The sequence below is a fragment of the Metarhizium robertsii genome (assembly GCF_000187425.2).
Source record: "Metarhizium robertsii ARSEF 23 chromosome Unknown MAA_Scf_45, whole genome shotgun sequence".
NCBI classification, from domain to species: domain Eukaryota; kingdom Fungi; phylum Ascomycota; class Sordariomycetes; order Hypocreales; family Clavicipitaceae; genus Metarhizium; species Metarhizium robertsii.
The window spans coordinates 1-11,928 of NW_011942188.1; the positions used below are offsets into that span (position 1 = coordinate 1).

The 11,928-nt window shown below is 45.3% G+C and overlaps 2 protein-coding genes across 2 annotated transcripts; one reads left to right on the forward strand and one right to left on the reverse strand.

The window, feature by feature from the left end:
• Positions 1–4,232: 4,232 nt before the first annotated feature.
• Positions 4,233–4,807, forward strand: MAA_10475 (Beta-ketoacyl synthase; the record flags this gene model as incomplete). The annotated part of the gene is made up of 2 exons (XM_007828473.2): positions 4,233–4,309; positions 4,375–4,807. The coding sequence occupies 2 exons, from the start codon at positions 4,233–4,235 to the stop codon at positions 4,805–4,807; spliced, it is 510 nt and encodes a 169-aa protein (XP_007826664.2).
• A 372-nt stretch (positions 4,808–5,179) lies between these two features.
• On the reverse strand, positions 5,180–6,775 carry MAA_10476 (Cytochrome P450 CYP5316A1; the record flags this gene model as incomplete). The annotated part of the gene is made up of 2 exons (XM_007828474.2): positions 5,180–6,643; positions 6,704–6,775. The coding sequence occupies 2 exons, from the start codon at positions 6,773–6,775 to the stop codon at positions 5,180–5,182; spliced, it is 1,536 nt and encodes a 511-aa protein (XP_007826665.2).
• Between the last annotated feature and the right edge of the window lie 5,153 nt (positions 6,776–11,928).

Consider the following 11,928-nt stretch of genomic DNA (forward strand, 5'->3'; position numbering starts at 1 on the left):
TATTTAATTATAAAGTAAAATAACTAAAAATTAATTAATTAAAATATTTTATTTATTTAAAGTTTTATTAAAAATTTTAATAAATCTTTTTAGTAGTAAATAGGATCCGTATTAATTGCTTTATTTGTGCCGAGCGTGCCGGAAATAAATGTAAGAGCGGAAAGTAGGGTTAAGAATTGCATGTTGGATAGATAGATAGATAGATGCACGGAACTGATACCTTGTTAGGTTCACGTATGCAAGCAAGGTGGCCAGGTGCCAAAAATGAGACAGGGAAAAGATGATGCCCCTTACCCTTGTTTCGATTCGGTGCGACCTCGCAAGACAGGCAGGATATCTTGTAGGTAACACCAGACTGTTGAATAGGGCAAGACGGTTGAAATATATAGTTGTCTGGTGGCAAACCAAAACCATCGCTCTCTAATTGCCAGCGCAAGCGTCAAAAAATCCCTCTCGGAACTCGACCGATGTTGATTGAGCGACCCCTCTAGCATGCCCTTACTAGTCACTAACTTATTTACCAATCAATGTGGACCGATTAATATCGTCGAGAAAGTGTGCTTGGTCAAAATAGCACGCTCGGTATGTGGCGAATGAAGTCTTTCCTTAAGGAGGGGGAGATGACAAGACAAGCGGTGCTCGCCTCTGGGAGTGGTCATGGTACTCCGTAGTGGAAGTATACATCTGTCTGTCCACATCCTCCGTGCGGTTTACTGTTGTCTTGAAGTTGTCCTGGAACCCGCAACTAGCGCCACCAGAAGTCTCATATTTAGGGTAAGGCGTCGCTCTTTCGGTTGAATCCTGGTAGTGATATCCGGTTTCCAAACAAGGGTTGAACTGACCTCGCCAAACACAGCTTACTTTTCTGTGTAGCTTTCGGCTGAAAGACTAAGCTCACGGCATGCGGTTTGAGCTGCCGGTAGTTGCGGGCAGCGGATGACTTGGGCCTGCTGACTTCTTCCTTTCAAGTCTCACCGCAACTCGCTGCAGCCAGGTGGCAGCTTGTGTTACCACGCAGAGAGACATGGCAGCCATGTAGTGGTAATCCAAAGAGCAGGGTGTCAGACAAGTTGGATGAGCGGCAGTTAAGTTGGTGAGGATCCAAAGGCAGCCCAAACTGGTCACTAAGGGACAAATATGATTGGCCCACGGGGTAGAAGAAAGACCTTGATTTCACTTTGTTCCTTAAGGCATTAGCGCCGGATCCGAGTCATGTTTTTATGCAGCCAGATTTGATGGTACTTCACGTACACTCGAGAGAACTACTCCGTGCTCTCAAACGCGGCCTTCCCGAGGTGTAATTAGATTAGATTTTCTGGTTGGGAAGCTGCATGTTTTAGATTAGTAACGCTACGTTTACTGGTCTAGTATAGTTGTGGCTGTTGTCTGGAGTGTGTGAGATAACTGCTACTATACCAAGTACAAATCGTATATTAGAATTGATTGAAATGCAGTTCAAGGTTTGGCTCTTCTCTCCGCATAACTATAATGGAACGGCCCCACTTTAGGATTTAGATAGCTCGAGGAGAATGTGTCACTATTTATGCCTAGCACAGTAACTGGACTGGACTAGTTGCCCTATTGGAGGTGACACCACCGGGCGTAATAAATTGTGAGTAACTGGACTATTAGGTTCGTTCTCTGGCTATGAAGAATAACTTAAATTTAGCTGCTTACCTGTAGTTCTGGCAAGCTGTCCTACGCGGAACTGGGCATTCAGCTACTTTGCGACCTGCATGAGGATAAAACTAGCTTCTTCATGATAGAGATGAGGTGTACTAAGGTGCGCACATGAGAAGCACTTGACCTGCTGTGATTTTCAAGTTCTGTTTGTATCGACCCCTCATCCCTGTAGCCTGCTTCCGGGCATTCCCAAAACCATAAAAATCCATGTCGTCAAGTGTGATGAATCAAAGGGAGGCTACAACACAGAAAGTTATTGCATCTTTGAGAAGGCCATGCTCAATTAGCCACTGGTTCTACCGCGTACGCCATGCTACACAGAATCCTCGGCAAACTCTATCCCTGCAGATTGAGGAGACATCAACTAGTCAAAACAAGTACAGCGCCATGCATTGCAACAAAAAGCCAGACACAAATATCCGAAACCGCCTATCATCCCTTACTGCAGCCTTGGTGGCTGAATTCGTAGAACCTTTTAGAAAGCGAAGTTTACGGTTAGCATATTATATTTATTATTGATGATTTGCCAAGTTAAGATTTCTTAAATGTAACGCTACAATTAAAGTTGCATGCTACTTGCCACTAACACCCCCTCCCGCGCCCCAGGTTCTTCTTTAGGCTAATACTGTATTAACAAAATGCTAAATATAGTGTTTTAGTGTTTTACACGTCTGGAATCGTGTTTCTTGAAAAGCTATATCACATAATAGTGGTGTCACAGCACCAAGGTGCCGATTGTACGTAGGTCTTAGACTTTCTATTTCTCGTCAGATATCAGAAGTTGTTCTGATATACTCTTGATTCAGGCATGTAAAACATAACATTATAGTGGCTGTTCTTCTACTACGAGTAAGACGAAATAGGAAACTGTAGCCAGCCACTAAATGCCTTGCCAAATAATTTTTCCTTGTGGATATTTATCCCAAGTCACTTCTACTCCCGGGTTACTATTTCGTTACCTTTGCTTAGTTATTTCCTACGTCCCGCGTCTTGAGCATATTGTAAATATATATAAACGTAAAATGCTGTCTTTAGAACAAAAGTTAACTCTCACTTGCATTTCACTACTTTTGTTACGTATAGCTTTCCAAGTCTATCAAGTTTTTCTATACTACGGAATAAATTACTTTACTTAAAAAAATGTCAGATTATAAGATTCAGTAGACTCAATTCTATGGTAGACAAAGCGGGGATCATTTTTCTCTCTACCCAGACAATCCTTCTAATGTGAAAGTTATAGAAAATATGGGCTGGCTGGGGAACTGGTAATGCAGAGGGAAAGTGGGTTCTTAAAGGTATTAAACTTACATGGTTTAATAAGGAAGAGAAGAAACTCTATAATTATCCTTAATCTGACGACGACCATTTCAGATATAAGTTCTCACCAGATGAGAAAGCTCTGTGTTTTATACGATATAGGTGGCGTATCGACAGGTTTGAATTTACTATAAGTAAAGGAAATATCTTTATTGCAGGGGGTACCGGCGGCGATCGCTTCTTAAATATTATAAACGGCTTAATTATAGGATTTGAGGGAAACTCAGGCTGGGAAATTGACTATCTCAGCATGAGATACGAACCACTCTACTCCGACAATCATGTTACGGTGAGTATAATAGTATGCCGACGAGTGATATATTACTAATTAATATCTTTAGTAAATTAGTCCTGGAGGCAGTTATTATATCTGAACACCTAGCCTTGGTATAGGTTTTTATCCCTCATCTTTAGCTTCAGGGTTTTCCCTATATTATAATGCAAATGCAAAGGCACTTATTTCTTACTTAATTCAACTGGCGCATTTCCTGCTCCTATAGCCGATGTCTTGTGATCCAATATTTATATAGCACCCTAGTATTGCTCAAAAGAAGGGTTATATATAGAAGGGTCGCGCTTTTAGCAAACTGCAGACCTCGGCGAGAGAGGGCCCTGCGGTGGTCTGCAGTTGCTCTTAAACACCAGGCTAGATATCTCACATGTTTAGGCTCCCTTATTGGAGAACACGCGCCATCTCCATTTAGGAGGTCTGAAGCCCCTAAGCCATTATTCACTTCTGGATCCCTTCTCAATCCCTGGTCCTTAGTCTCGCGGTGTTATAGTTCGTCTCCAGCTATCTATCATCGACTTTGGAGTTCTCTTATAGCATATTGATAGAGGATTAAGCTTGACCCATAAAGCAAAGGCTAGGTTGCCGTCCCCTGTCGAATCCGCTAGGCAGTACTGCAGTCGTAGGCATGGCAATTCGTTCGGGTCGTGTACAGCTACCAATCTCTTCCCAGGCTCTTTCAATAGAGAGCCTCGTTGATGCCCACCTGCGGTTTGTCAAATTCGGTGTAGAGTCATCGTTGTGAGACAGCATGGCCGTGTTGTCGGCGGGTGGTTTTGTGTGTTCCACAATAATCCCAACATGTCTTGTCACATAGTTGCATATGTATGATTGAGACGTTAGCCCCTCGATCAACTAAAGTCACCTTGTTTATAGACACCACCGCATGGCAAAATCCGGGAAGTAGATTTGAAATTACTCTACTCCGCAGTACACGGTGGAAATGGATTGGCCAGTAGCACTGGCTCAACACGCACGCCATCATCTCGGTATTCGCGCCACTGGCACCGACGTGGGTTGGTATCTAACTCATCGCACTTCACCTCGGCCGGAAAGTTTGGTGATTTAGAAAACTGCCTCCATAGGTATCAGCACGGCTGGAACGTCCTGCAGACCATCCTTGAAGAGCTTCGATTTGCTCTGATAGCGGTAATACATGGAACGGCCGCCAATGCCCAAAACGCCCCTGCCCAGCTCGTCCTCGGCCTTGGAAACAAGTTAGTGTACAATTCTGGCAGCTCGGGATTTGAACGCGATGGAAAGCTTGACCTACGCGTGCTTGGCGAGGTTGACCGAGGCGATGAGAGCACTAAAGAAGAAAGTATTGGCGACACGCTCAAAAAGGCAACGTCTCTTGCGGAGGCGGCTGCCGCTGTGGAGTTGAGCTTGAGGAAACAAATTGCCATTTCTATCGGCGTTTATTCTGACGAGGTGGATGTTCAACGACCTCTGTCTGAGTTTGGCGGCAAGTATTGGTTTGCTATGATGAGTTGCCAACCCCGTACTGACTGGATGTAGTTACTCCTTGGCGGCCGTCGAGATTAGCAACAGGACTCTCAAGGAGATGAGGAGCGAAATTTCAGTGTTTGAACTGTTAAGCCCTACGCCAATGGCATATTTGGCAGTCAAGATTGCATCGCGATGTGAGCTTCCCTCAGATGCGAGACTTAAGATAATAATATCAGTGCATTTTCTGTTTAAAGTGATCGTTAAGGACTAGTACTAAATACATAGCACAGTACTAAGTTTATGCAATATTCTGTCACAGAGTGTAGCTCATGCCAGCCTGGTGATTAGACAGCGCTGAACGACATCAAGTATAATCAGATCAAACTAGCACATTCGGCGAGCTCTGTCCCACAATCAAGGTAAGCCTCATCGCCTCATCATCTAGGACGGTTCATGAATCTGCGCGGGGCGCTCTGCCATTGAGTCCTTCCGCAAAGACGGTTTCATCCAGAGCGGCGATCTATACAGCACGACATATTCCGGGTTGTCGTAATCTTTCGTAAGCAGTTCCCAATCAAACTTCCACAACAGCTTTGTGAGGATTAATCTCATCTCCACCATGGCGATATATCGGCCGATGCACGTCCGAGGGCCAACTCCAAAGGGTTGGAATGCATCCAGATGGTCACCCAAGTTCCTCAACCACCTCTCGGGAATCCATTCCTTGGGTTTATGGAAGGCATCTTTGTGCTGAAAGACAGACAGTCGCATGACGCCAACTTCTGTGCCTCCAGGAACTACATGGCCAGCGACGACAATCGGAGCATCAGTCCGACGCCACATGGGGCCAGGCAGAACCGGGTTGGTTCTCATGGATTCATTCAACACCGCGTCGATCATGGGGATTTTGCTCGCAACGTCCCTCGAAGTAATGTCCTCGCAGGAAGCAAACGTCGATCGGACTTGATCTTGTAGCTCTGCCAACACTTTCGTGTTTCGCCCCAGATTCCACATGGTGACTGTCAAGGCGGTTGCCACTGTATCTCCGCCGCCCGTAACGAGGGTAGTGGCTTCTCCGAGCATTTCGTTATTGTCCATTCTCAGATTGTCATCCTTGACATTGGCCGTCCCGTCGACAATGATACTCATGATGTCGTTTCGATCCGTGGCGACTCCATCACGGTCGCGTTGAGCGCGCTGGCGCATGTGCCGAGCGGCAAAATCGGCCACCCCTGTAAATGTCTTTGGTACAATGAATGGGGGCCCGTGTCGAAATAAAAACGACAGCAGCCGGAATATCTCGGGGATGCACTGCGCAATGACAGACATGCGGAGTGCATTGGGCAGGACGTGAAGAAACGGGTGCGACACTGGATCTTGCATCATTCCAAAGTCGGCGCCAAACGACAAGAGCCCAATGATGTCTGAAGTCACGCAATCAAAGTAATTCGACATGTTGATCTTGGTCCCTGCCTTGGCTGCAACCGCGTCCACCAGCTTGTTCACCAGTGGTACGACAAGCGCAGGTTCTTGCTTGGCGAGCGTCACGTTGGAGAAGCCGGGGTTCATGAGCTTTCGTTTCCTCTTGTGGGCAGCGGGATCTCTGATGTTGCTGACATTCTGTGACGTGAAGCCAATGACTCGAAGGGCGAAATCGCCTCGGTACACATCATGGCGTCCTATGATGTCTTTGAGAGATTGGGGTGTTCGAAAGACGAGTTGGTTGGGTGCTACGCGGAGCACATCGGATTTATAGTGGTCGAAGAGTCGTTCGCAGTGTTGAGGAAATGTACCGTGGTATATCCAGTATAGAAAATACAACGAAGAGCAGGCTGCGATTCTGGGACCGGGGAACCGGCGTAATGGGTGGAATTTGAGGCGATATATTGATTGGCCAATCCATGCCTGTGAAGGGGTATCGTTAGTATGTATAATCTTGTACTTGACAACTTGTATCGGACGTACGATTGTTGCGAATAGAAGCCATTGATACCAAGTCAATAGCCTCATGTGCTTGATTGTGTCGGACTGCCACATATCTTTCAATTGTAACAATGCCATGTTGGTAGGTAATGGAACAATGTGAAGATATTTGTAAAATTTTCTTGAGATCCAAGTGTCTTCTCTTTAATGAATAAGGAGAAGTAGCTTATGTAATAATTTAATTAAATACGGAGTCTATAGCAGTCTATAGCGGTATATATAGAATTTCACTTGTTGGACCCTCGTGGAGACTGAGGAGTGAACCATTCCGACAGCCATATCATCAGGCTCTCTGTATCAACCGTGTCTTGGTTTGAAAGCGCGGTCCCCTGATAATCCATGGCCTGTGAAGATAGCGGGCGCCTATCACTGAGAAATGAAATTGGCTATATTCGATTACAGCATGCCACGGCGCTTATTCTCGATGCCACACCCTGCGGAAACAACCTTGTCGATTCAGCAAAGCATCTGTCTTGTTGTATTCACAATTTCACACCATCTCCGGATCATGGGGCATGGATCTGATGGCGCTTTGCTCTCATGAATTAGCCTGTGATTTGGACCTGCAACCGTCGCAAGATAGAAAACCTGGGGAAGTGGAGGGTACTTGGGTGGTATTCCATGGAGGTGGCGCAACAGGGGTGGCGTACTACTGTAGGTCCAAGATGCATAAAATCGAGTTCGTCTGGTATTATCTTGTCCTTGTGGTGGATCAGGAAACCTTGCTCCGGACTTGAGCGCGGTAATGATAGTACAAGGATAGTTGCGACGGTTAATTCATAAGCGTCCCTCCACTGGTTGGCGATAAGCTATGGATCAGCTATCGCTCTCTGCTCCTAAATAATACAGGAAGGCACTGCCTTGTATGAAGTGACTTGATGTATTCCCAAATTCTACACTACTATCCGCCACGTTCTTTTTTTTTTGCACACGACCTGCTGGTCTTTGACAATGGTAATACAGATATTATTTGGGAACAAATCACAAGGGAACAGCTCCTTGCAGAGTAATTCTAACGGGAATACTATAAGATGTGCCCATAAAGTCTTGACCAACGATGCCCTTGTCCTCTATGAAAGTTCTTGGTAGCATTGACTCATCAACGCCACAGCTGTAGCGGCGGCGCAAATTCTGGGTGCCGTGAAACCGCGGAGCGCGGTCTATACAAAAGCCCAGGAAGCTAATGCATCCGGAGACCGGTTCAGCATACCACTGAGAAAGATGGTCCCAAAGTGCCGGAATTCCGGCACATGACATGGTACACGAGGTAGCAGAGGTCTGTTTCCTGATTGGATGCCCTGCGGTGTAACTTGTCTGCAAGTCAATATTTGTTCCGCGTATCCCGAAGCCGCTAGCACCCGTTTAACGCCGGTCGCTCACATTGGAGACCAGACATTTGGAGCTTCATGTAGCCCCGGCACCATCCTGTAATTGTTTTTTTGAGCGAGAGTCAGATCTTCCACATGCCAGTGTTTGCACGGGTTCATCCCAAGTTCGGGAGATATTGAAACCCAATCGGGAAACTGCACATGTGTTCTCGGACCTGCAACCAATCGGACTCGTGCGTTCGGTATCGGCCGCACACTCTCCCCCGTCTTTACGTATGTCGAGATCAACTGTCAAGGCCAAAGGGAGAGGGGGGGAGTCAAAATCTGCATACTTATCAGCTGCATATCGGGGATATTTGGTCATGGGCCGCCATGACAGCAAGTGTCCGGAAGTGAATCCCCTGAGCCTCCAAACCTGGGTTTCCGTGATAGGTAAGCTGTGCGTTGGGTTTGGACTTTGCTAGTCTGGCCAGGCGATATAACATGTTTGCTACCTCGAGTCTGTTGTGAAAGATGGCAGACCTTTTGTTTCCGCCTTTTCCGGATATTGCCATAGCTCAGCCAATGTTGCAAGTAACGTGACTGCAGTCTTGGACTCTTGCTCTGGGTTCAGTATGCTCGCATCGCTCTTCACCACGGGCGAGATTCTGAATAACCGGATCCCCGTACCGCTTCTTTGAAGCCTCCAATAAACCACCTACCTGGATAGACATTGGGTTTGGTGGTCATACAACTCTTTTTGGATAGCAAGACTTCCCTTTGACCAACCGAGCCAAGACCAAGTCGGAAATCCATGTCCAAGTCAATGCTCGTCGAGAATACGTGCGTGCGGCTTCCCAATAGATATTTTCACCATGGGCAGCTCGTCCTCTCAACGATTCCCACGCGATTGAGAAGGGGGCAGGTCTGGGATATAAGGCGTACTGCTGCGGCGAGTTTTCGAAATCTTCAAAAGCCAAATATTCTCTCCATGTCTGCCCTCGGCAATGAAAAATAACTTTGCCGTGATAGAAGATGCTCTGCATTTTGAGAAGAAGTATTCATTATAGCTATGTGCAAGTCAGAGGGTTTCGTTGTTATGAGGTAGTGTCAGGTACGTCCAAGCCCGGCTCGCGCAGATATCCTTTAAAAGGTTGGTATGTGTGGGAGCATAAATAAGTCTCAAGTCCTGACCTACATCAGCAAGCCGTTGTTTAGACTTCCTAGGGGTTATTCCAATTCCAGGGAGCCCACTGTCAGAGTCCGACACTGACGCAGCAATAAGAGTCACGAATGCATTCCCATATACCAGGTCCATCTCGTGGATGATTCTGGACTTGAATTATTCTTCATCTTGCACGACACAGAGACAGTCGATCCAACTATACCTCTGGTTAAATTGCTTCCTAAAAGTAATGGCGTCCTTAATGGTCCGGCGAAGGTTTGGGAAAATCTTGGAGAGTCCTCTAGGCCGTTGAATTGCTTGAACTGGCCTTCTGTAAGCACAACGACTTTGCTTTCCTCTATATATAGCTTAAGGCTAGGTATTCGTCTGTTGTTATACCAGTAACATATTCCTTATCAATAACAGTCAGCATTATCGGTTTAATTTCTTGAAATCGGAGTGTCTTTGACTGACCACAGTCTTGTCCATGATGAATTTGCCTCGACGGCGGCGAACTCGAATACAGAGAAGCTCGCTGATCTACCGTTTTTGCGGAGACTGACCATGTTGCGACCACTGCTATGGGAACTATGCCGTGCAAAATGGAAATCATGTCTGTTGTGTGACGTAGAAGAGGCCAAGATTGCAGAGGCATCTTCTGGCATCTTCCTTCTCAACACGCAAGCGTCTAGGAATCTGCTTGGTATTCAGGACAGAAGCTGAAGACGCAAGCCCGGCAAGCAGTTGGGCGACAGCCATGTGGCCTCCCCAGTTCGCCCAACACAGCGGCGTCCGGCCACCGTTTACTTTTCCCTCAACCAAACAGTCGCCATACGTCAGATGACCATCGCAGCGCCTTCATTGAGCAGCAGTTGCATTTCTCATGGCCTGCAAAGTCAGCAAATGATAATGGTGTTCGGCGTTGCTTTTTATCCTTGGATTGGATGTTGGCTCCATTATTTCATATGAAACTGAAACTCACCTCAGTTTTAGTTTTATACTGTGTCTATATAGCACTGGCACTAGATACGAGAAAGAATTCACAGCCAGCACGGTAGAACTCCTTGTTTGCATGGATTCCGCATGAGCTAGATAAAAGAAGGAGTATTACACGAGGCAATCCGTTGGTTGTAAATTACGAAACCAATGCCAAGTATTCTTAAATAAGCAGTTACAGAGACGTACACAGACTATAGAGTCTATCACGATGAACTATTCCATGGTTCACGGCTTCACGGCTTCACGGCTTCGGCCGTACGACCAGCGCAAGATATCACCCTAGTCCTCAGCTTTTCAAGTATAACGCCCAGTATAATCGGACGGTTTGAGCTTAAAATTCCTTTAAAGAACTCTATACAACGGCCTCAGCTATCTTGAATCCTTTAAAGTATCCTGTAAGGTGTTATTCCTACGACTAGCATTATATATTAGCTTTCCGCTAACAAAGGTCGTCGCTATTCATAGATAGGAACTTACACAATAACCAGTGTCAGTAACCCGACGATCAGGGACACAATTTCCATAACAGCAAATACCAATAGAACCCCCAATACTTTCGCAAAGGGCTCCTCTTGGAAGACAGTCTAGTCGCCCGATTTCTCTATCCCATAAAGGGTTCGCCATACCTAACTGGGCTAATCCAGTTATAATAGCAGTTGAAATCTTCATGTTTCTGAGGAAGTGCCTGATATAAAATGCTCAACTCTAGATAGGGATAATATCAGGGTTTCGCCGTAAGCCCTAATATAACGCTAGGGTTTAATATTAACGTGACAATAATATGGTAATCTAGTTGAGTCTGCTGTCCATGCTAGCTTATAAGGATGGGGTCGTCATTTCTTATACTTGTCAATAACGCTAAGTATATGGTGCGGACTAGTTGAAGACGAAAATCATGCCAGGCCCACCCCGAGAGAGCCGGTGCAATCAGTGCAACGTCAGGAGCCAACAATCATCGTCCAAAAAACTAGAAAATCGCACCCTCTAGGTGTCTTGAGTAAATGACGTAGTAAAGGCAAATTTAGCGGTGCATTCCCTATCTCTGGGTGCTTTTGAGTTTCTACCAGTTAAAGTAAAATTTCCGGAAAACTTTTGACTTGTGGCGTATTCTAGCTCTCAATTTTATTAATAAATATCCACTATCGTAGGCACATAACGAGTACGGAGTAGAACACCCTGAACTACTTTTGTGCAAAGCTTAAACAAGAAAAAGCCACAACAAAAAAATAGAGTTCATCTTTACAAGATTATAGCTATTATCTTTATCAGACATTTCTACAGTAGTCTGGCAAGTGCGCGCATTATAGCCGGGCTTGCCGTATCTACCACATCTCCGGGCTTTTGTCCTATTAATTAGCTTCCTGTACTTTAAGGGAACAGCCCTACTTTTAAAACTCAAATACGTCGACTCAGAGCTCTTACTCTTCTTGCGAATAATCGCTTTATCCAAGTTGTACTCGACTTTATTCGTGCTCTTGTCCCGTTACAACTTTAGTTGTTAGTTAAATTTATATTAAATTTCGACAATAATATAGTGTTCGTGGAGGTTTGCTATTTATAGTTTAAACTAAAGAAGAGGAAGCTAGACTCTTATAGAATTATAACACCTTGTCTTACTAGTATTTGTTTTTATTAGTTAATTAATAAAATAAATATAAAATGAAAAATTATATAATATAAAGTTGTCCTTTACTTACTAACCCTTTTATTTTCCGGCGCTAGACTTATTAGATAAT